The sequence below is a fragment of the Monodon monoceros genome, unplaced genomic scaffold, assembly GCF_005190385.1.
Source record: "Monodon monoceros isolate NGI ecotype Baffin Bay Population unplaced genomic scaffold, NGI_Narwhal_1 Super_Scaffold_13, whole genome shotgun sequence".
NCBI classification, from domain to species: domain Eukaryota; kingdom Metazoa; phylum Chordata; class Mammalia; order Artiodactyla; family Monodontidae; genus Monodon; species Monodon monoceros.
In genome coordinates, this window is record NW_021703769.1 from 85065059 (window position 1) to 85085979 (window position 20921).

The following is a 20921-nucleotide window of genomic DNA, read 5'->3' on the forward strand; positions in this document are numbered from 1 at the left end:
TTTTTAGAAAATATACACTCAAGAATTTAGGAGTTAAGGGGACTCTTCTGCAATTCTTAAATAATTCAGGAAAAAAAATCCGAACGGAGATAAATGAATAAATCAAAGATAGTAAGATGTTAACCTTTAGGGTACAGGGTGAGGGATATATGGGAATTCTTTGTACTATTCTTGCAAATTTTCCATAAGTTTGAAATTATGTCCCCAAAAGGTTTTTAAACCTTAGTGATCTACAATAATAACAATCGCGGTTTTGCTCGTCTGCAATTTGGGCAGGGCTGTCTCTGCTCCACGCTGCGATGGGCGGGAGAGCTTCCAAGATGGCGCGCTATCTTGGCTGGTGGCTGGTGGGGGCCTCAGGGTGGAGAGAGGACGAGGAACACATTCCCGAAGTCGGGCCCTTCTGCACGCCAGGCTGCAGGCAAGCACGGCCTGAGCTCTTGGTCGGAGTCTCAGTGGCTTGAAGTCGGTGAGGCCGCCTGCCCTAAAGCCTCCGGTGGCCTCTGGCCCGCGAGCGTCACGCCCAGACATCACGTCACCGGCTGCAAGTTTTCACCTGGGCCCGCCCCCTCCTTCTCCCTTGAAAACGCAGCGCTTTCCCCGCCGCAGTCGTTACTGAGTAAAATCCATTTCACACCTTTGGCCCACGTCCGGCTTCGTTTGCCTGCGATGCTGCCTTTCTGACGCACTTGCTCTGTGGGGAGCACCTTGCCCTTCGCGCAGGGACCCCGCTCCGCTCTGCAGGGACCCATCAGGGCTGCCCTCGAGGGAGGCTGCCCGCTGCAAGTGGCGGGGTGCAGAGCCCCGGGACGGCATGAAGACCCCCAGTAAGAGGAGGACGCGAGGGTCTGAGCATGGACCCCAAATCCTCTGCCACTGAGCAGACCTGGTGAATATCACCGTGACCCACTGCGCAGGCCGGCAAACTGAGGCTGATGGATGCCCTCCGCGCTGCTCTGATGAGGGCCTGGCCTCACCTGGGCCCCCGCCCTTCTGCCGGCTTTGCCCACTCGCGGCTGCTGGGCTCCCTTCTGGACCCCACCAGGGGACCCAGAACCTGCCCTTTTACCCACAAATGGGAGAGGACTCTAAAGTTCCAGCACGTATGGGTTAGCATCCGAGGCCACCCTTCCTGTCTGTCTGTCCTTGGGCACGTCACTTTCTAAGGTCAGCCTCACCTGCAGGAGGGGGTGACAGCGTCCGCCTCGCCAGGTAGAGATCAGCGGCTGCGAGGCCCCGCCGGCCTCCCGCCGCCAGAGAGCGCTGCAGGCTCCGCGGACCCTCTCGCTTCCTCGCCGTCCCCCCCAACCCCGCCGCGCTGTTTTGCTGCCGGGTGTTCCGGAAGTCGGGCTCCGAGGGCAGCTTCCGGTTCCGGGGCGGCCGTGGCGGTGGCGGGGAGCCGGTGCGATGGGCCATCGCTAGAAGTGATTGGGCAGCGGCTGCCGGCGAGATACAGCCTCCCGGGGTCCGAGGCGGGGAGGCGGGGTCGCGCGGCCCCTTCGGGAGTGGCTGTGCGCGGCGGGGCTGGCCGTTCGCCCCGAACCCCAACCCCGGACGGTGGATCCGAATGAATGGGCGAACGGCGGACGACTGACTTACGCTGGTCTTCTCCCGAGTGAGGCGTCGGCAGCGAGCGGCGGCGAAGGGACGGGGACAGAATGAACCGGGCCAAGCCCACCACCGTCCGCAGGCCCAGCGCTGCGGCCAAGCCTTCGGGTGCGCGACGTCTCCCGGCGGCGCGGCTTCGGGGCTTCCGGCCTGGTTCCTCTGTCGGGTCGCGGCTTCGTTACTCCGAGCCGAACGCGGTTTCCAGGAATGGGGTCTCGAAGGGCAGCCCTTGGTCCCGGCGGCTCTGGGAGTCGCGAGCCGGGAGGAGGGGGCAGCACAAACACAGTGGCTAAAAGCAGGCTGGAGCCAGACTGGCCTCAGCCCCGCGCTTTGCCACTCCAAGCTGTGTGGCCTTGGGCACGTTACTTAACCTCTCTGTGCCTGGTTGTCCTCACCTGTAAAGTGAGAGTAACGTTGCCTGTTCCAGACACTCGTTGAGGGTTAAGGGGACTGACACTTGTCCACAAGAGGTGGCCTGGTCTGTAGTGAGCTCTGTGTGGCTGGCTGTCGTTGCTCCCGTCATACGGTCCCAGCTCTGCCGTGGACTTGCTGGGTGACTGGTTTCTTGCCTCCCCCAGCCCTTGTTTAATCCCCTCGGAAATCACAGGAGGTTGGAGTTGGTCTCGGACACCCTTTCCACCTCGGTCACTGTGTGAAGGTGCCCGTTTCTCCATGTCTCTTCTCTGCAGGGCACCCTCCTCCAGGAGACTTCATTGCTCTGGGCTCGAAGGGTCAGGCCACTGAATCGAAAACGGCATCCACCCTGCTGAAGCCTGCCCCTTCCAGCCTGCCCTCGGAGCGCAAGCGGGATGCTGCGGCTGCTCTGGCGGGTGCCTCGGCCCTGACCGGGCTCACCAAGCGCCCAAAACTCTCCTCCACACCCCCTCTGAGTGCCCTGGGACGCCTGGCTGAGGCCGCAGTGGCAGAGAAACGTGCTATCTCTCCCTCGATTAAGGAACCGTCTGTGGTCCCGATTGAAGGTAAAGTCAGCCCCTGACGTCCCCCAGAGAATGTAGCCCACGCCTTGTCTGTGCACCAGGGGTTTGGAACGGCCACTTCCGGCTTAGCACTGTAGGTGGAGTGTAGGTTCTTTGGAGAATGGAGGCCAGGAGTCATCTGCAAGTTTGTTTTTCAAAGCACCTCTCGTAAGGGTGCCTTCACCCCACTGTGCTTCAGATTCTGTGACAGCGATGGGAAGTGCTTGTGTCGCTCAGGGCAAGACGGCACAGGTAGACCTGGGGCCCGAATGGGCTGCTGCCACGTAGCGGGAGCAGCGTTGATGGCGCGCGTCTCGGTGGCCTTCTCTGTGAAGCAGACAGGGCATGTGCCAGGGCCTCCTGGATTGGAAAGCCTTGTACGGATTTCCACTGTCCCAGCTCCAGGGGCGGAGCTGGTGTGAGGCTGATGCAATCCTGGGGGCCGCCAGCGCCTGCCCTCTGGGAATGGGCTCGCTCCACTGTGACAGGCTCTGCTCTGAGCATGGGGGGTACAGGGCAGCGCACCCAGACAGGTGCTGTTCTCGTAGCCTGTACGTCTCGTGAGGACCCCTCTCCCCCCGGGACGAGGAGGTTTGTGCTGCCTCCTCCTTTCTCCCGGCTCCTGACAATGAAGGCCTTACCTCCCTGCTCTTATTCTCTTAGCTGGAAAGGTAACACGACAGCATTAAAGACAGATTATAGCTGATCCACAAGCCCGCTGTTTACACGAAAGCTTTTAATTTTGTGTGCCCCTAACGTTCCCTTACTTTTCTGTACCATCTTTCCGTTGATTATTTCTAGTGGCCCCACGATGCCCTGTAGATCAGGTCTGTTAAACATCACACCAGTCCCAGGTGTTGAGCGTACAGGTGCTCACGGGACAGCCTCCGGAGAGGGAAGGCCCATCAGGGAAACGTAGCGTGAAACTGAGCCTGAAAGGCTGGATGGGATCTTAACAGGCAGTGCAGGCTGTTGGAGGAGAAACCACTGAGGGGAGGCCTGCGTCCTGGAGCGGGACCTGTGCTTGGGGAACAGGGCACGCAGTGGCCAGAGCCGAGGCGGAGGACGGGGCTGGAGCAGTGCTTTGGGAGCTGAGTCAGACCCTCGGTTCAGGGCCCTCCCCTGGTGGCTGGTGCCCGTCAGGCCTGGAAGCGCTTGCGGGGCCGAGTCCTGACTCAGGCCACGGTCCTCTGCGCTGCTGGCTGTGCTTCGGTATTGTTTTACCATTGCGTGACTCCCAGAAAAGGTGGCTTTGAAGGTTGGATGGAATACGATTCTGAAAAGCACGTCCAGAACGATAACGTATTTTACAAACACCTTTAGCAGAACGGAGAAAAGGCTGACTTGAGCTACTTATAGCATGTGGTGCTTGGAACATCTCCACGGCCAGGACGTTCCGTAGCTCTGGTCCATCTTTCCTGCCTATTTGTCATTTTCCCCGGCACATAGAAGGCACTCAGGGGCTACTGTTGAATTCTCTGTCTTCAGTGCAGTTAAGTTAGAAATCAGTAACAACGCCTCCTTCCATTGTTTGGGTATCTAAAAACACAATCCTAAAAAACCCCTTGGGTCAGAGAAGATATCGTAATGGAAGTGAGAGAATAGGTAGAACGGAACAGTCACAAACGCAGCGCAGAGCAAACATGGGTTGGAGCTGAAGCCCGGCTGAGAGGGACCCTCAGAGGAGCGGGGACTCAAGTGCGGGCAGGGGCTGTGCCGGAGCTGCGGTTCCCGTCGGAGAAGGAAGGTGGGGGACAGAGGACGCGCGCAAGGAAGTGAAGAGGAAAGGAGTGGAGAGCAGAGCAGAGGGCAGCTGTGTAGGAAGAGGTTCGAAGCCCCCAGTGGGTTCCTTGCAAAGACAGAGCAGAAAAGCCTCTGCGGGACAGACCCAGGGAGGGACGGCAAAGAAGTGGCCACGACAGAAGAGAAGGAAGGCTGCGGGTGCATTGTGCTGGCTAACTTAAAAGCTTAGAAAAAATATCCAACTTGTAGGAAAGTAGGTGTTTCAAGAACAGATCACCCTTGGGTAGCCGTGTGGGTGTGGCGAGAGGGCCGTGGTGGCACCTGGCTAAGGCCGACCCTTCGTGGTCTTGGTCGTTCCCGCGGGTCGGGGCAGCATCTGCCCGGCGTCAGCCTCCTGGGAGACCGGCTCAGCCCTGAGACCCTCGCCGGCCGGTCTCTGGTGGTTGGCCCAGTCAGCCCGTGGCCTGGGGCCCCCGCGAGCCTCTGCTCGGAGCTGCCTGCCTGACAGGGCCCCGTCTCCCCCGCCAGTCCCGCCTGCGGTGCTGCTGGATGAGATCGAGGCGGCCGAGCTGGAGGGCAACGACGACAGGCTGGAGGGAGTGCTGTGCGGGGCCGTGAAGCAGCTGAAGGTCACGCGGGCCAAGCCGGACAGCACCCTGTACCTGAGCCTCATGTACCTGGCCAAGATCAAGCCCAACATCTTCGCCACGGAGGGGGTCATCGAGGTGAGGGCCGGGCGTCCCCTCCTCCGTCCTGGGAAGGGGCAGGTGGAGGCAAGACGGGCCTCCCTGGCCACCACGCCGTCTCTTGCAGGCTCTGTGCAGCCTCCTGCGGCGGGACGCCTCCATCAACTTCAAGGCCAAGGGGAACAGCCTGGTGTCCGTGCTGGCCTGCAGCCTCCTCATGGCCGCGTACGAGGAGGATGAGAACTGGCCCGAGATCTTTGTCAAGGTGAGTGGGCCTCTCCCAGGAGGTCGCCGCTGCGGTGAAGGGGGCATAGGGCCCTGGGAGGTGGGCTGCGCCGCTGGAGCCCCGGGGCGAGAGAGGGGCAATTGAACGCGCTCTTCCCGGAGGGCTGTGTCTGGCGGCCCTGCTCCTGTCCGCTGGGGCCCTGGGGAAGCACCCGGCTCGCTCGTTCCCGCGGCGCCGCTGGGACGTGGCAGAGGGCAGGCAGGAGGTGCAGGCCTTGTCCTCACAGGTGTACATTGAAGACTCTCTGGGGGAGCGGATCTGGGTGGACAGCCCGCACTGCAAGACCTTTGTGGACAACATCCAGACGGCCTTTAACACCAAGATGCCCCCCAAGAGCGTGCTCCTGCAGGGGGAGGCGGGGCGCAGTGGAGGGGAACTCAGTGCCGGTGAGAGAGGCTGGGCGGCCGGTCTGGGGTTCCCCGCGGGAGGGGCCGGGGCGGTTCGCCTCCCTCCACGGCGCCAGGCACCACCGGGGGCGTGGGTGCCCGAGGGCCGGCTGGGCGCACGTATCCACAAGGCGCTCGTGTGCAGGGAGCAGCCCCCACCCCTCCCTCACCGAGGAGGAGGACAGCCAGACGGAGCTGCTGATCGCGGAGGAGAAGCTCAGCCCGGATCAGGAGGGCCAGCCCATGCCCAGGTAGGTGCACTGCGCGGCCCCGCCCTGCCAGGCCCCGCCCCGCAGAGAGCCCGCGCGCCCGCCTTCCCGCCCGCCTGCCTTCCCCCCTCTGGCCTAGGTACGAGGAGCTGGCGGAGAGCGTGGAGGAGTACGTCCTCGATGTGCTGCGCGACCAGCTCACCCGGCGGCAGCCCATTGACAACGTCTCGCGGAACCTGCTGCGGCTGCTCACCTCCACCTGCGGCTACAAGGAGGTGCGGCTGATGGCGGTGCAGAAGCTGGAGATGTGGCTGCAGAACCCCAAGGTGAGGGGCGCCGTGCGTGCGGGGCCCTGCCGGCGGACCAGGCCATGGGGCTAACACGTTGCCCCCCGCCCCGGCCGCTCCACAGCTGACCCGGCCGGCCCAGGACCTGCTCATGTCCGTGTGCATGAACTGCGGCACGCACGGCCCCGAGGACATGGACGTCATCTCCCACCTGATCAAGATCCGCCTGAAGCCCAAGGTCCTGCTCAACCACTACATGCTCTGCGTCAGGTGCGCCCGGCGGGGGGAAGTGGGGTGGGGGGAAGTGGGGTGGGGGGAAGCGGGGCGGGGGGGCGGCAGGCGGGGGCAGCCCAGCCACTCCGGTGCTTGGCCCGCGTCCAGGGAGCTGCTGAATGCGCACAAGGACAACCTGGGCACCACCATCAAGTTCGTGATCTTCAACGAGCTCTCCAACGCCCGGAACCCGAACAACATGCAGACCCTGTACGCCGTGCTGCAGCACAGCTCTGCGCGGGCGCCCAAGGTGGGAGCCTGGCGTGGCCTCACGCCCGCGACTCCCGCCCCGCGCCCAGGCTGGAGACGAGGGCACGGCGGCGGCCGGCATGGTGCCAAGCCGTATGTGAGATGCTCGGGGGTGGGGGGTCCAGGGGCCAGGCCTGGGCGTGCAGCGGGAGCTGGCGGGGGCCTCGTCCGGGGGCTCTGGGAAGACCTCCTGCAGCCTGGTGAGGACGGAAGCTGGCGGGCGGCCCCGGCAGCTGCTGGCGCTCTCTGTCCCCCAGTTCCTGGCCATGGTGTTCCAGGACCTGCTGACCAACAAGGACGACTACTTGCGGGCCTCGCGGGCCCTGCTGCGCGAGATCATCAAGCAGACGAAGCACGAGATCAACTTCCAGGCCTTCTGCCTAGGGCTCATGCAGGAGCGCAAGGAGCCCCAGTACCTGGACATGGAGTTCAAGGTGGGCAGCCCCCAGGCCCGTGCGGGCTGCCTAGTGCTCGGGTCCCGCCCAGCGGTTTCCCCTGTGCTGTCCGGAGTGCACCTGGCGGTGATTGGTGCCCCGTGTGCACGGTGGCCCATCCCGGAGGCAGCGGGGGCTGCATCCTGCGAGGTCCAAGGAGGGACTGGCCGGGTGCCCCCAGGGGAGCCGGTGACCTCGGGACTGGGGCAGCCAGGGTGACGCAGATGGTGCACAGAGGGCCGTAGATTTTGGGGTGTTTGGGGGCAGCGGGAGGTGCCGCTGGAGAGCAGGACTTGGGGCCGGGGGTGGAGGGTCTTGAGTGCCATGTGGGCAGGTCGGCAGACAGCCCACGGGGTGGTCCTCTTCTCGGGAGGGCGGGCTTCATCCAGCTCTGTTGGCTGAGCCTCTTCCCTGTGGCCCGGCCTGGCCTTGCTGCTGGCCGGTTCTTGGTCCCAAGGCCTCCTTCCGTCCAGCGTCCTCCTGTCCCGGTGGCTCGTGTGCCCAGGGCCTGGGCAAGGGATGCAGACCCCGCTGAGCTGGGCTGTGCTTGCAGGAGCGCTTTGTGGTGCACATCACAGACGTGCTGGCCGTGTCCATGATGCTGGGTATCACGGCCCAGGTGAAGGAGGCCGGCATCGCCTGGGACAAAGGAGAGAAAAAGAGTAAGGCTCCGGGCCTGGCAGTGCTGGGCGCTTCCGTGGCTGTAGGCCGTCCCCGAGGCCCAGGCAGGGGGCGGGAAGGGGCGCTCCCACGGCACAGCTCCTAGAGACCGAGGGAGCTTGTGGGACCTGCTGCTCCCGTCCCTCCCATGTGGGCTGAGAACGCCAGCTCCTGGCCCAGGCCCGTTCTCTGCTTCGATGGTTTGCTCACGTGGATCCTGGTGCCGCTGTGAAGGCATTTCGGGCTCGTGGCCCTTGGGCCAGGGGTAGGTGGGGAAGCAGGGCGGTGGTGTTTGGGTCAGCCGGCTTTGGTTCATGGCTGATCCTGGGGAGGCCTGGCTGCACAGGCCCCTTAAGCGATTGGCTGGAAGGACACTTGGAACCTGAGGGTTTCAGTTCCCCGAGTTGCCCTGGGCCTGTGAGGGTGGTCAGGTGTTCACTGAACCTTATCCTAGCCGAGTTCCCCACTCCGTCTCAGGTCTGCCTTCCTAACCTGCAGACGGTGCAGAATGCTTGTGCCGCCCAGGCCTCCTTCCTGCGCCTGGCCTTGAGCTAGACCCTCTGGCTGCCGTGCGGGCTCTGTAACTGTCTTGTACCCCGCAGACCTGGAGGTGCTGCGCTCCTTCCAGAACCAGATCGCCGCAATCCAGCGGGATGCCGTCTGGTGGCTGCACACCGTCGTCCCCTCCATCAGCAAGCTCGCCCCCAAGGACTACGTGCACTGGTACGGCCGCTGCTCTTCTGCTCGGGATGAGCAGCCACTCCCTGGTCTGACTGGTGACGAGTGACAGGGCTCACCACATAGGTGACAGGCCACCGGCTTGCACTAGCCTCTTAGGAACCAGAGGGGCTGGTGGGCAGCAGCCGACCCTTGTGTGGTGTCAGGGCCTCGGGCAGAGCCTTCTCTTACAAGGGGAGGTGGGGTCCCGTCTGACCAGGGTTGGGAGCCCCCTGCTGGGGGGCTGTGTCACCTGCCAGCCGCCCAGGCCTTATTGGGGGGTGGCTGGAGGCCCTGCAGAGGTGACATGGGATTGCCGAGCTCAAGAATCGGGCGGTCCCTCTGCACGTGCGGCTTCGCAGCCCGTGGGGGCTGACAGGGTTGGTGGGGGGCCCTGTCTACTCCAACCCTGATGGCTCTCTCCACCCTGCAGCCTTCACAAGGTGCTCTTCACAGAGCAGCCCGAGACCTACTACAAATGGGACAACTGGCCACCCGAGAGTGACCGCAAGTGAGCACGCCTTCCGGCCCCGGGCCACGAGGGCTGCCCAGGCCAGGCTCACTGAAGCCAGCCCAGAGACTGTCTGGTCTTGGTCAGGGTCACCGTCCCTGTCCCGCCTGGCACACCCTGTGCCGCTTTTCCCAAGGGTGTGGTGTGTCTGCTACATCACCTGCAACCCTCCCGGGGACTCAGCCGGTGCCTGTGCCCCGGGACTCCCCAGCTCCCTGCCCCTCCCCGCTTCCAAGCTGCTGCACACGCGTGTTTCCTCCCTCAGCCAGTGTCGTGCTCTGTCCCCTGAGCCTGGGGACACCCTGCCCTGTGCTGACAGGCCGCTCCCATCCGTCCCCACTGTGGGCCCGGTCAGCGTGCTCATCTCGCACCCGCCTGTGCTCCACGCCCGTCTCGTGTCACAGCTCGGGGGCTGCGGGACGAGGCTGGGCTCCCCTCACATTCCTCCTCGGGACGGCGGGGCGTGGCCCACAGGGGCATCGGGCACAAGTGGCCACGGGGAGGGTGGGCGGCTGCTCCCTCCTCGCCCGCCGTGGGGGTGGGCGGCCCCGGCGGGTTTGGGGCGGGCTCCCGCCAGCCCCGCCTCTCCCTGCTGTGCCCGCAGCTTCTTCCTCCGCCTCTGCTCAGAGGTTCCCATCCTGGAGGACACGCTGATGCGCATCCTGGTCATCGGGCTGTCACGGGAGCTTCCACTGGGCCCCGCCGATGCCATGGAGCTGGCCGACCACCTGGTGAAGCGGGCTGCAGCCGTGCAGGCTGACGGTGAGGGCCCCGGGCTTTGTCCCGCCCCCTGAGGGTGACGGCCTCCTGCCACTGGGCTCCACCCCCGCTGCTGACCTCATGGGCATCGGACGTCAGGCTGTGCGTGTGTCTCGGACGGCAACCTAGTCCTTAGGCTAATTCTGGAGCTCACCCTGGACTTGTGCCCATTCCCATGTGGTTGAACTTCGGCAGGAGTGTGTGTCTCTCGCCTCTTTAACGGGCCACTGCGGTGGCCTTGTGCAGAGCAGTCCCTGTTCTAGAGCGTACGTGTGTCCCGTTGCCGATGGGCCTGGAGCGGACCCTTCAGTGTGGTGGGGCTCGCTGCCTCCCCGGGGGCTCTGCCCTGGCGCTTCTGCTCCAGAAACGGGCGTGGTCACGTCTCGGCCCTGCCCCGAGCCCAGCGGCGCTGTGCTGCCCACGGTCCTGCCTGCTCCCCTCCAGCTCGGGTGCCACGTGGTGGAGACGGGCCCCGGCTCCCCAGGCCAGCTCACGCTGGCTGCGTGTCATTGCATCCTGCCCTGTGCCCGTGTCGTCCCCGGCCCCCCCTGCCCCGTCTCCTTGCTCTCTGATGTCCACAGCCTGAGTCTGGGCCTGGACATCCACCGAGTGAGCCGTGTGTGGTTTCTGGGTTTCAGATGTGGAAGTGCTGAAGGTGGAGAGGATCCAGCTGATCGACGCTGTTCTGAACCTGTGCACCTACCATCACCCGGAGAACATCCAGCTCCCGCCTGGGTAAGGCTCCAGGGGCCCGTCCAGACACCCACGAGGCTGGGCCGCGCGGCGAACGACCCAGGGCCTGGGTGACTGCCGTCACCTGGGTCTCTGACCTGCTCCCTTTTTGGTCTTTGTCACTTAGCTGCTTGTTTCCTGTGTGTGAACACATTCACGGTGTTTTCTAGACAGCAGTGAGCTCGTGCTCTGTTTCCTTAAGCCACTTGACTGAGATACGGTTCTCATTTCTCATATGCTTCACTCATCTAAAGTTTGTGATTTGGTGCTTTTAGTACATTCGTGGCGTTGTGCAGCCATTGCCAGCCTAACTTTAGAACCACGTCCCCTTAAGGAACCTGTTCCCGCCAACTGTGGCTCCCCGTCCCCCCGCCCCTAAACCCACAGGCCTTAGACCCCACGAATCAACTCTGTCCCTGTGGATTGGACGTTTTCGGACACTTTATGTAAACAGAGTCATAAAGCGCGTGGTCCTGTGTGGCTGGCTCCTTCCGCTGAGCGCCACGTGTGCGGGGTCCCTCCGACTTTTAGTTTTTGCACCTGTACTCTGTCCCTCCCTGTGGCCAAGCGCAGGCACTGCGTTTTGTTGATCTGTCTGCTGGTTGACGCCCACTTAGGTTGTTTCCACTGTTGTTAACCATGCTGCTGGCAACTCCACGGATACGTTTTTGTGAGGATGTATGTTTTCAGTTCTCGCGAGGATACCCAGGAGTAGAATTGCTGGGTCACGTGTTTAACCTTTTGTGGAACCACCAAACTTTCCCACAGCGGCTGCACCGTTTCACTTTCCCAGCAGAGGGTCCGAGGGTTCCTGTTTCTCCACATCTTTGCTGAGACTGATGGTCCATCTTTTTATTTTAGTCGTTTTAGTGGGTGTGAAATGGCATCTCATTTCGGCTTTTTTTCTTTTTTGGCCGCAGCATGTGGGATCTTGGTTCCCTGACCAGGGATCAGACCTGTGCCCCCTGCAGTGGAAGTGCAGAGCCCTAACCAGTGGACCGCCAGGGAAGTCCCTCATTTTGGCTTTGATTTCCATTTCTGTAATCGCTAGTGACATCGAGCAGCTTTTCACGTGCTTGTGGCTGTTTGAACACCTTCTTTGGAGAGATGTCTATCTGAGTCCTTTGCCCAGTTTTAAACTGGGTTGTTTGAATATTTGTTGTTGGATTGTGAGGGCTCTTTATAGGTTCTGGAGTGAGACCCTTAACACACCTATAATTTGTCGATATTTCCCTTCTTAGTGCCATTTGAGACACAAAAGCTTTTTAATCTTGATAAGGTGCAGTTCATTTTTCTTTGGTTTCTTGGGTCTTCGTGTCACGCGTAAGAAACCATTGCCTCATCTAAGGTGTCAAAGATCTATTCCTGTGTTTTCTCCTAAGAGTTTTATAGTTTTAGCCTTAATGTTTAGGTCTGTTATCCAGTTTGAATTTATTTTTGTATATGGTGTGAGGTGCGGCTCTGACGTCATTGTTTCACGCGGATGAATCATTGTCCTTTATGGGTAATCAGTTGACCTTAAACATATAGGTTTATTTCTGGATCCTCAGTTCTGTTCCATTGACCTAGATGCCTGTCCTCACGCCCACACTTCTGTCTTCATTACTGTAACTTTGTGCTGGGTTTTGAAATTGGGAAGTGTGAGTCCTCCAATTTTATTCTTTTTCAACATTATTTTGGCTTTTCTGGGTCCTCGCATTTCCATGTGAATTTTAGGGTCATCTGGTCAGTTTCCACAAAAAAGCCAACCGGGATTGTGGGGGGACTGCGTCCAAGCTGTAGACGAGTTTGGGGAGTGTTGCCAAGTCATCATATCAGATTTATTTCATTTTTCCTAACAGCTTCTTAGCTGCTTTTGGTCGCGTCATCTGAAAGGACTGTTACTACGATAGCACGATGTGTGACTTTTGAAAGTTATGGTCACACGTTGACGGATACTGGGGTGTTTTCTGGTTTTCTGATACAGAATGACAACAGTAGTTAGCACTTTCCCCTGTTCCCGTGCTGTAGGGTGGGAGGCCAAGGCTGAGGGAAGTAGGGCACGTGTCCCGGAGCCCAGGGCTGGGGTGTGGGCCTGAGCGGTGTGCTGGATACAGCCATGCACATCCTGGGGGTGCAAGTCCCAGAGAGGAGTTACTGAGGCTCCAGTGCTGACGTTCGGGTCTGTGAAGCGGCTGCCGCCATGGCCTGGACCCGTTCCCGTCCAGGACCTCATGGCCCGAGGCTGAGCCATCGACACCTTGCGTCCCAGGTACCAGCCTCCGAACCTCGCCATCTCCACCCTCTACTGGAAGGCGTGGCCCCTACTGCTGGTTGTCGCCGCGTTCAACCCAGAGAACATCGGTGAGCCCCCTCTGGCCAGCCGTGGTCCCCTGGGCCGGTGTTGACCTTTCCCTCTTCTGGGCGTCTTGCATGTCAGGACCTGGAGCAGAGCCTGGCTGGGCACTGGAGGATGGGCGTGGGAGGGGGTGGGTCTTCAGCCGGGAGTCCCAGCTACCACCTGCTGTCGCCTTGCTGCCTAGGCCTGGCCGCCTGGGAGGAGTACCCCACACTGAAGATGCTCATGGAGATGGTGATGACCAAGTAAGTGGCTCGCCGCTCTGGGACCGGGAGGGCGGGCCCACCGGTGCTGCGCTGGGCCTCCCGCTGCTCTGCGGTCTCCCTACTCTGCGGGGCTGCCCCCTCGCTGGACTGGGGGCAGTGGGATCAAGCGACGCCATGTGCTGTGGGGCCCTGGGCCCTCCTGGGCGGCACGCGTGTGTGTGCTGTGCTCCTGCAGCGGGGATGGGTGCAGCCTGCCGGCGCACTCGGGGGCAGCGAGGGTCGCTGCGGGACACTGGCTGAGGTGGAGCGGCGCCTGAGGCCGTGGCGTGTGGGAACCGTGGGGTCTGGGTGCGGCCCGAGGCTGCACGTGTCCGGGCCGTCCTGTGGCTGTCTCAGGAAGCTAGGTTAGATTTTGAACACGTGACAGGAGTCCAGCTGTTTGTGCCCCCAGAAAGCCACATGTGTCTTTGAAGCCGTGAGTCGGCCTGGGGTGCCCTGTGTGCCCTGGGCCACCTGGCCTGTTGGAAAGGGTCCAGGGGTCCCATGTGGCCATCCCGGACAGACGCCGCTCGGGTCCAGGATCCTGACACAGGTTGGCTGATTTTGGAGGCGCCAGCACTCAGCTGTGTGGGAAGAGAGGGTGGTCGGCTGTGGGCTCTGAGGGCTGCCCAGCTCCCTCGTGGGGGTCTGACTGTGACCATGTTGCCGACGCCCCCCCCCGCCCCGGGTCCCTTCCACAGCCTGACGGCTCGAGCTGGGCCTGGGCGAGGGACGCCGTCCTAAGTTCTGACCCCCCACCCTGAGCGCCGCCTGGTGGCAGCCAGCCTCTGGTGGCCCAGCGACAGGTTCCTCCTGCTTGGTCCCCAGCAATTACTCGTACCCACCGTGCACCCTGACGGACGAGGAGACCCGGACTGAGATGGTCACCCGAGAGCTGCAGGTCTCGCAGCGGGAGAAGCAGGAGATCCTGGCGTTCGAGGGGCACCTGGCCGCTGCATCCACCAAGCAGACCATCACTGAGAGCAGCAGCCTGCTCCTGTCCCAGCTCACCAGCCTTGAGCCCCAGTATGCGCTGCGCGGAGCTCGGGCTGGGCCTGGGCTAGCAGGGGCGGGCGGGGGTGCCGCGTCCTGGCCGCTGTCCTGGTTCTCTGCGCGGCTGGGCGATGGTGAAGCCGAGAGCCCCCCGTGGCTGGGCTGGGAGGGGAGGGACCGCGGGCCTCAGGGAAGACGGGCAGCTGCCCACAGGTGGGAGGCAGGCGGCCCCGCCCTCACCCGGCACTGTCGACTGGGGAGCAGTGTGCTTGCGGCTTCGACACGCTTGGGTCATGTGGAACTTTCAGAGGGCCGCCCCGGAGGCCTCCCCCTCACGTCCTGGATCAGGTGAAAGGCCTCAACCAATCCCTCCGCCTCGGGCACCTGCTGTGTCGGAGCCGGAACCCGGACTTCCTCCTCAACATCATCCAGAGGCAGGTGAGTCCCGCTGTGGTCTGGGAGAGGAGGCTGGCTGCAGGCGGGCGGGCGGGGAACCTTCTAGGGGCGTCAGTGCGCTGCGGCGTTAGCTGAGACCGTGGCCAGAAGGGGGCACACCCGGAGACAGGGCTACATGGCGACGGGCTCCTGGGCACACACAGGGCCGCCTCGGGAGTCCCCGCTGGGGGCGGGCAGGTGGGTCGGGGGGCCGCGGCAGACTTAGCCGGAAGGAGCCGTGCGGCTGCCGCCCCGCCCAGGCTTCCTCCCAGTCCATGCCCTGGCTGGCCGACCTGGTGCAGTCCAGCGAGGGCTCCCTGGACGTGCTGCCCGTGCAGTGCCTGTGCGAGTTCCTGCTGCACGACGCTGCCGACGAGCCCGCCTCCGGGGAGGAGGAGGAGGAGGGCGAGAGCAGAGAGCAGAAGGCCAAGAAGCGGCAGGTGGGCGCCCCGCCCCGCCCCCGGCCCTGGAGACCCGCCCTGAGGCCCTGGAGACCCGCCCTGAGGCCCCCCTGTCCCTGCAGAGGCAGCAGAAGCAGCGGCAGCTGCTGGGCCGCCTGCAGGACCTGCTGCTGGGCCCCAGGGCCGACGAGCAGACCACGTGTGAGGTGCTGGACTACTTCCTGCGGCGCCTCGGCTCCTCCCAGGTGGCTTCCCGGGTGCTGGCCACGAAGGTGAGGCGGCCGGTCTGGCCCGCTCCTCCCCGCGCACCCCTGCTCTCCCCGTTTTTGTTAAGATGCGAATTTTTGCTCACCCAGACTTGTATTCTGGCTGACTCCTGGGCACGGAAAGCCTGCAGTCATGAGCTTCGCAGGGCTCAGAGACCTTTTTCCCCGTGTGGGCCCCCTCCCTGGGTGGTACTGGGAAGCGTCCCGAGAGCAGCTCAGTGGCCGCCTGCCGTGCTTCCCGAGGCGCTGGCGACGGTTTTCCAGGGGAGCCGGCCCGCGCCCCTTCCGCCCCAGGTGAGGTCGCTCCCGGCGCACCACGCCTCTGCCGGGAAGCGGCCCTCGCACGTGGCTCTGAGGGAGTGGTGGCCCCGAGACCGGCGCGTGTCTGCTTGCAGGGCCTGTCCCTGGTGCTCTCGGAGGGCAGCCTGCGTGACGGGGAGGAGAAGGAGCCCCCCACGGAGGAGGACTCGGGCGACACGGACGCGCTGCAGGGCTACCAGTGGCTGCTGCGAGACCTGCCCAGGCTGCCTCTGTTCGACAGCGTCAGGACCACCACCGCCCTGGCGCTGCAGCAGGTGAGGGGCTGCAGGGCGGGCGGCGGGCTGCACTGCCGGGCATGCGCTCACACGCCCTCCCTCCCCCCCACTCCCCAGGCCATCCACATGGAGACGGACCCGCAGACCATCAGTGCCTACCTGGTCTACCTGTCCCAGCACACGCCCGTGGAGGAGCAGAGCCAGCACAGCGACCTGGCCCTGGTGAGGGGGGCAGGGCTGGGGGACACCGACCAGACCAGTCAGGATGCAGGGCCAGCAGGGCCACACCTCGGCTGCGGGCTCTGAGCGCCCAGCTGCCTTGCCGGTGACCCTCTGTCCGGAGCAGGGGTCGAGGGCAGGAGCCCCCAGTGCCCTTGTGATCATCCAGGCCTGGTCGCCTCTGTGGCTCTGGGCTGGGGGAGGCGTGGCTTGGCCAACCCAGGAGGCCAAGGGGCAGGAGGCCAGCCCAGGAGTCTGCGGCTGGGGCCCGCATCCCGCTCCTGCTGGGGAGGCCCTGTGAGCTGAGCACATGCCCGCTTTCTACTTCGTCTTCCTCTCTTCTGGCCGTCTTTCCTCTGGCCTTGCTCCCCTGTTAGCGTGTCAGCTGACAGTGATGCAGGCTCTGGAGGCCCTGGGTCTTTGTAGAATGAGTGAATGGACGGAGTGAGGGAACGGGCTGAAGACAGAGGTCGGTGGGCAGGGGGATCCTGTCCAAGCCTGGGTTCCTCGTCGAGGGGCTGGACGGTAATAAAAGTCTGGGGCTGGAGGCCTCGCCCTTCTGAGTCTGGTCCAGGGGCCAGCCTGCCCCGCGTCACTGCTGCAGGTTTCAAGTAAACGTGGTGTCCGGCTGTTTGCAGACGGCCTTTCCCTTTGGGTCTTGAGAAGCGTGTGTTACTGTCGCTCGAGGGCAGATGGCGCCGTGCCCCATGCCTCGCTCTCCTTTCCCAGCGAGCGAGCGGGGCCGGCCCTCTCCAGGGAGCCTGTCACTTCTTGCTGCCCCTCCCGCCCGCTTGGCAGTTGACAGCCCTGCGCGGCTGCGGGGCTCTCTCTGCGTGTGGGGCCCTTCTGTCCGTCATCGGCCTGCTGCCCGGTGGCGGGGGGTGGTTGTGCAGAGCGGACGTGGCATCGGGGCGGCCTTCCGAGAGGATGGGGCTGTTGGCCAGGCACGACTGGAGGGGGGCCCCACGCCCTCTGACGCCGTGCTCCCCCAGGACGTGGCCCGGCTCATCGTGGAGCGCTCCACCATCATGTCCCACCTGTTCTCCAAGCGCTCCTGCAGCGCCGAGTCGGACGCCGTGCTGGCCGCCCTGCTCTCCATCTTCTCCCGCTACGTGCAGCGCATGCGCAAGAGCAAGGAGGGCGAGGAGGTCTACAGCTGGGTAAGGCGGGCGGGTGCCCTGGGCCCGGCCCCGCGGCCCTCGCCTCGGCCCGCTCACCCGCCTCCTCTCCCTCCAGTCGGAGTCGCAAGACCAGGTCTTCCTGCGCTGGACTAGTGGGGAGACGGCCACCATGCACATTCTGGTGGTCCACGCCATGGTCATCCTTCTGACGCTGGGGCCGCCCCACGGTGAGCAGCCCGCGGGCGGTGGGGCCTGGGTCTCCCGTGGAGGTGGACCCCCTTCCCTGCCCGTCCTGGGGGCGCACGCGAGAGCCTCCACGTGGCGGGACCCCGCGCACCGCCGACCCTTCCGATCCACAGGCAGGGCGTTTCCAGACTCCTTGCCGCCTCAGCCCACACGCTGTCCTGCCATCGTGAGGTGCACGCGGGTATTGCTGGGCACCTCTGTGCCTGCTCCTCTTTGCACTGTGGCTTCTGGAGGTGGAGGTGTCCACATGGGGCTCTCCAGCCGAGGGGACACTGGTGCCCAGAGCAGTGAGCCCCAGGTCCTCTCCACAGGCCTGGGGTGTGGCCCTCGGCTCGCTGGCCGTGGGCTGTGTCCAGAGCCGGCTGATCCTCCGGCCTCCTGGAACCTCTCTGCCTGGCAGCCTCTCTTTCCCTCCTCCGTGGCTGACGCTGGGCTGCTCTGCCACTTACTTGTGTCCAGGGGAGGCTGGCCTTGTGCCGGCGTGGCCTACTGGCTGCCCGGGGCTTTGTGCAGCCTGAGCCCTGGAAGGAGCCGGTTTGGCCAAGCCCACAGAGCCCAGAGAGCCTGCTGGCCCCAGCCTCACACCGTCCCCTGGGCGGCCTGGCCAGCTCTGCACTTCCGTTTCCTCAACTGAGGCGGGGCGACGCCGCGATTGTGAGGATTACACAAGTCAACTGTGCAGAGCCTCTGTCGCTGGGCGGTGCTCAGCTCTTGGTAGATTCTTCTCCATTCTCTGAAGCCCCAGTTCGCACCTGTAAACCGAGGACGTGCTGGCCTTGGCCTTCAGCCTTCAGTGCGGCCGGAGCTCCTAGGGTGGCGAGGTCTGGGAAGGCCTCGCTGAGGCGGCCCTGGTGCTTGCCCTGTCATCTCTCCCAAAGCTGGTGACGGCGAGTTCCAGGCGCTGCTGGACATCTGGTTCCCGGAGAAGAAGCCCCTGCCCACAGCCTTCTTGGTGGACACGTCGGAAGAGGCGCTGCTGCTGCCCGACTGGCTGAAGTTGCGCATGATCCGCTCGGAGGTCCCGCGCCTGGTGGACGCCGGTATGGCTTGGGCGCGGCTCGAGTGGGGAGAACCGGGCCTTGCCTCCTGCTGTGGGCCTGGGTGTGTGTTCTAGCTGTTGCCCGTGAGAGAGGACAGCTCGGGGGCCTCTGGTGGGTTCCGGGGCGTCTGTTATTCAGCAGATGTTTGTGGAGCTGTCAGTGCCCTGACGGGTGCCCGCAGGCCCTTGTGGTCAGGCGGGGAGGCTGAGAGCCTCCAGTGAGAAGTGGTGCTGGAGGAGGAACGAAGAAGACCAAGTGGTCCAGGGATTCGGAGGGGAGGAGGAGGGGCTGGGGCCTCCGAGCTGGTTCTGGGGTGCAGAGTGGCCTCGGGCAGTCTGCGGTGAGGAGGAAGGGCATCCGCCCGTGGTCAGCGTGGTATCCAGCAGGGGTGGCAGGCCGGGCAGTTTGGGGGGTGGCTTGGCTGAGGGTTGGCTTGGCTTGGGAAGCGCAGCAGGACACACTCAGGGGAGCCTTGACTCTGAGCTGGAGGGAGCGCAGGGCTGGCCCGCAGCCTCAGGACGCAGGGTGGGGGGCCTGAGGCCCCAGCAGCCACACTTGGAGCTGCCCTCTGGGCCCTGTGCCCCGCCAGGCCCCGCGGGCCAGGGTCACCAGGTGGCAGTCGCTGAGTGAGCGCCACCCTCAGCCCTGCAGGACCTGGAGCCCCAGCAGCTGTTGCTGTTCGTGCAGTCCTTCGGCATCCCTGTGTCCAGTATGAGCAAACTCCTCCAGTATCTGGACCAGGCGGTGGCCCACGACCCCCAGACCCTGGAGCAGAACATCATGGACAAGAGTGAGAGCCGGGGTCCTCGCCCGAACACCCCGGGCCCGCCGTGGGGCTGCGGGTGGAGAGCCAGGCTGTGGGTGGAGTGGAACAGCCCCAGGGCAGGGGCTGCGAGCAGGAAGGTGGAGCTGCGTCCACCCCTCGGGTTGGAGGGTGGAGGGAGCTGCGGGCGCTGCCTGATTCTCTGCGGAAAGACCCTGTCGCCCAGCTTCCCGGGTCCTGGGGAGGCTTGGAGCTCTGCGGGCATCGTGCGGAGGGCTTCCCTCCTCCCTGGGGGCCCGTGTTTACCCGTGGCTGCCCCCCTGCAGATTACATGGCTCACCTGGTCGAGGTCCAGCACGAGCGAGGGGCGTCCGGAGGCCAGACTTTCCACTCCCTGCTCACAGCCTCCCTGCCCGTCCGGCGAGGTACCCACCCATCCCGGCTCGCACAGCCACTCGGGAAGCGTTTGCTTCTGCCCGGCGTCCGGGCTCCTGTTGATGGGCCCAAGGGCGAGGCTGGGGGTCCGGGGAGAGAGCCCTCTGCAGGGCCTGGGAGCCCGTTCCTCTCTGGGCGGTGGGCCACCGGGCGAGCCTGGCCGTGGTCGGCATGGTCCCCGCCACAGCTGGCCGTGATGGCCTCTCAGCCGCCCTGCTCTTCCTTCCCTGCAGATAGCACGGAGGCACCGAAACCCAAGAGCAGCCCAGAGCAGCCACCGGGCCAGGGCAGGCCCCGGGCCGTGACACAGGTGCGGGTTCTGGGCCCCGAGGACGACCTGGCCAGCATGCTCCTGCAGGTACGGCCCCCCTCTTCCCTGGTCCCTCCTCCCGCCTGGAATCCACAGCCAGGGGTTCCCTAGGCACGTGTGTTCTCGCCCCCTCCTCATAGTGACAGGCGCTGCAGAGCAGCGGTGTGCGGTTTCCATCTTCACGCTTACACGCCCGTATGCGCACGTGTGTGCCTTTCCTGGGCCTGTTGCCATGGGCCTCGTCCCAGTCCTTGGCCCCCACCCCACGCCCCTCTGGAGAGTCTGCTGGGGACCAGGCACGCCAGTGCCAACTGCCGGCAGCCTCTGTGGGGTCGGGGTGTGGGCTGAGAGGAGGGCTCTGGGGAAGGCCCCACCTGGCAGCCGCGCGGTCCTGATGGCTGCCTTTCTCCAGATCTTCCCGCTGAGCCCGAGCCCGCGGTGGCAGAGCTCCAGTGCGCGCCCTGTAGCCTTGGCGCTGCAGCAGGCCCTGGGCCGGGAGCTGGCGCGAGTCCGCCAGGGGAGCCCCGAGGTGCCAGGCGTCGCGGTGCGCCTCCTGCAGGCCCTCGCCACCCTGCTGAACTCCCCGCACGGCGGCGCCCTGGTCATGGTCATGCACCAGAACCACTTCCTCGCCTGCCCTCTGATGCGCCAGCTCTGCCAGTACCAGGTAGGCCCTGCAACAGCCCTGTGCCTCGCTCCCCGAGTCCCCGCGCCCGGGCTCTGCCTCGCGTGGCCAAGGCCCCCGTCCCGCCCCCCAGGCTCGGGGCTCCTGTGGCCAGGCCTGCTCGGGCCCCGGCTGACCGGGTGCCCTGACGCTGTCCCGTGGCCTCAGCTCTTGCCCCTAAGTGAAGAGACGCAGCTTTTGTTGCGGATCTGGGGGTACGTCCCCTGCTTCTGTGACAGAAGCTTCCCGTGAGCAGGGCAGGAGCATGTTGGGCTTTCACCACATCCCCCACCTGGTTTCAGTAGTTTTGCCACGTTCGCCTTACTTGCCCCTGTGCGTGCCCACGTGTGTGCTACCTCCTTGGTCGTTTCTCTCTGAGCCCTGTGAGGACA

General features: G+C 64.2%; 1 protein-coding gene across 1 annotated transcript in view; it reads left to right on the top strand.

The window, feature by feature from the left end:
- The first annotated feature begins 1378 nt into the window (after positions 1 to 1378).
- INTS1 (integrator complex subunit 1) overlaps positions 1379 to 20921 on the top strand; it is a 28567-nt gene continuing 9024 nt past the window's right edge. The window contains exons 1-30 of the mRNA XM_029221439.1: positions 1379 to 1716; positions 2298 to 2588; positions 4857 to 5053; positions 5142 to 5279; positions 5527 to 5686; positions 5832 to 5937; positions 6035 to 6221; positions 6307 to 6452; positions 6564 to 6705; positions 6962 to 7138; positions 7692 to 7800; positions 8401 to 8521; positions 8949 to 9026; positions 9631 to 9788; positions 10424 to 10520; positions 12769 to 12860; positions 13040 to 13100; positions 13929 to 14126; positions 14402 to 14531; positions 14789 to 14968; positions 15052 to 15201; positions 15591 to 15770; positions 15849 to 15953; positions 16943 to 17110; positions 17187 to 17298; positions 18196 to 18357; positions 19001 to 19147; positions 19447 to 19545; positions 19789 to 19913; positions 20278 to 20532. Coding sequence (XP_029077272.1) covers positions 1659 to 1716; positions 2298 to 2588; positions 4857 to 5053; positions 5142 to 5279; positions 5527 to 5686; positions 5832 to 5937; positions 6035 to 6221; positions 6307 to 6452; positions 6564 to 6705; positions 6962 to 7138; positions 7692 to 7800; positions 8401 to 8521; positions 8949 to 9026; positions 9631 to 9788; positions 10424 to 10520; positions 12769 to 12860; positions 13040 to 13100; positions 13929 to 14126; positions 14402 to 14531; positions 14789 to 14968; positions 15052 to 15201; positions 15591 to 15770; positions 15849 to 15953; positions 16943 to 17110; positions 17187 to 17298; positions 18196 to 18357; positions 19001 to 19147; positions 19447 to 19545; positions 19789 to 19913; positions 20278 to 20532 — 4329 coding nt within the window. The 5' untranslated portion in view covers positions 1379 to 1658. The remainder of the gene's footprint in view (positions 1717 to 2297; positions 2589 to 4856; positions 5054 to 5141; positions 5280 to 5526; positions 5687 to 5831; positions 5938 to 6034; positions 6222 to 6306; positions 6453 to 6563; positions 6706 to 6961; positions 7139 to 7691; positions 7801 to 8400; positions 8522 to 8948; positions 9027 to 9630; positions 9789 to 10423; positions 10521 to 12768; positions 12861 to 13039; positions 13101 to 13928; positions 14127 to 14401; positions 14532 to 14788; positions 14969 to 15051; positions 15202 to 15590; positions 15771 to 15848; positions 15954 to 16942; positions 17111 to 17186; positions 17299 to 18195; positions 18358 to 19000; positions 19148 to 19446; positions 19546 to 19788; positions 19914 to 20277; positions 20533 to 20921) is intronic.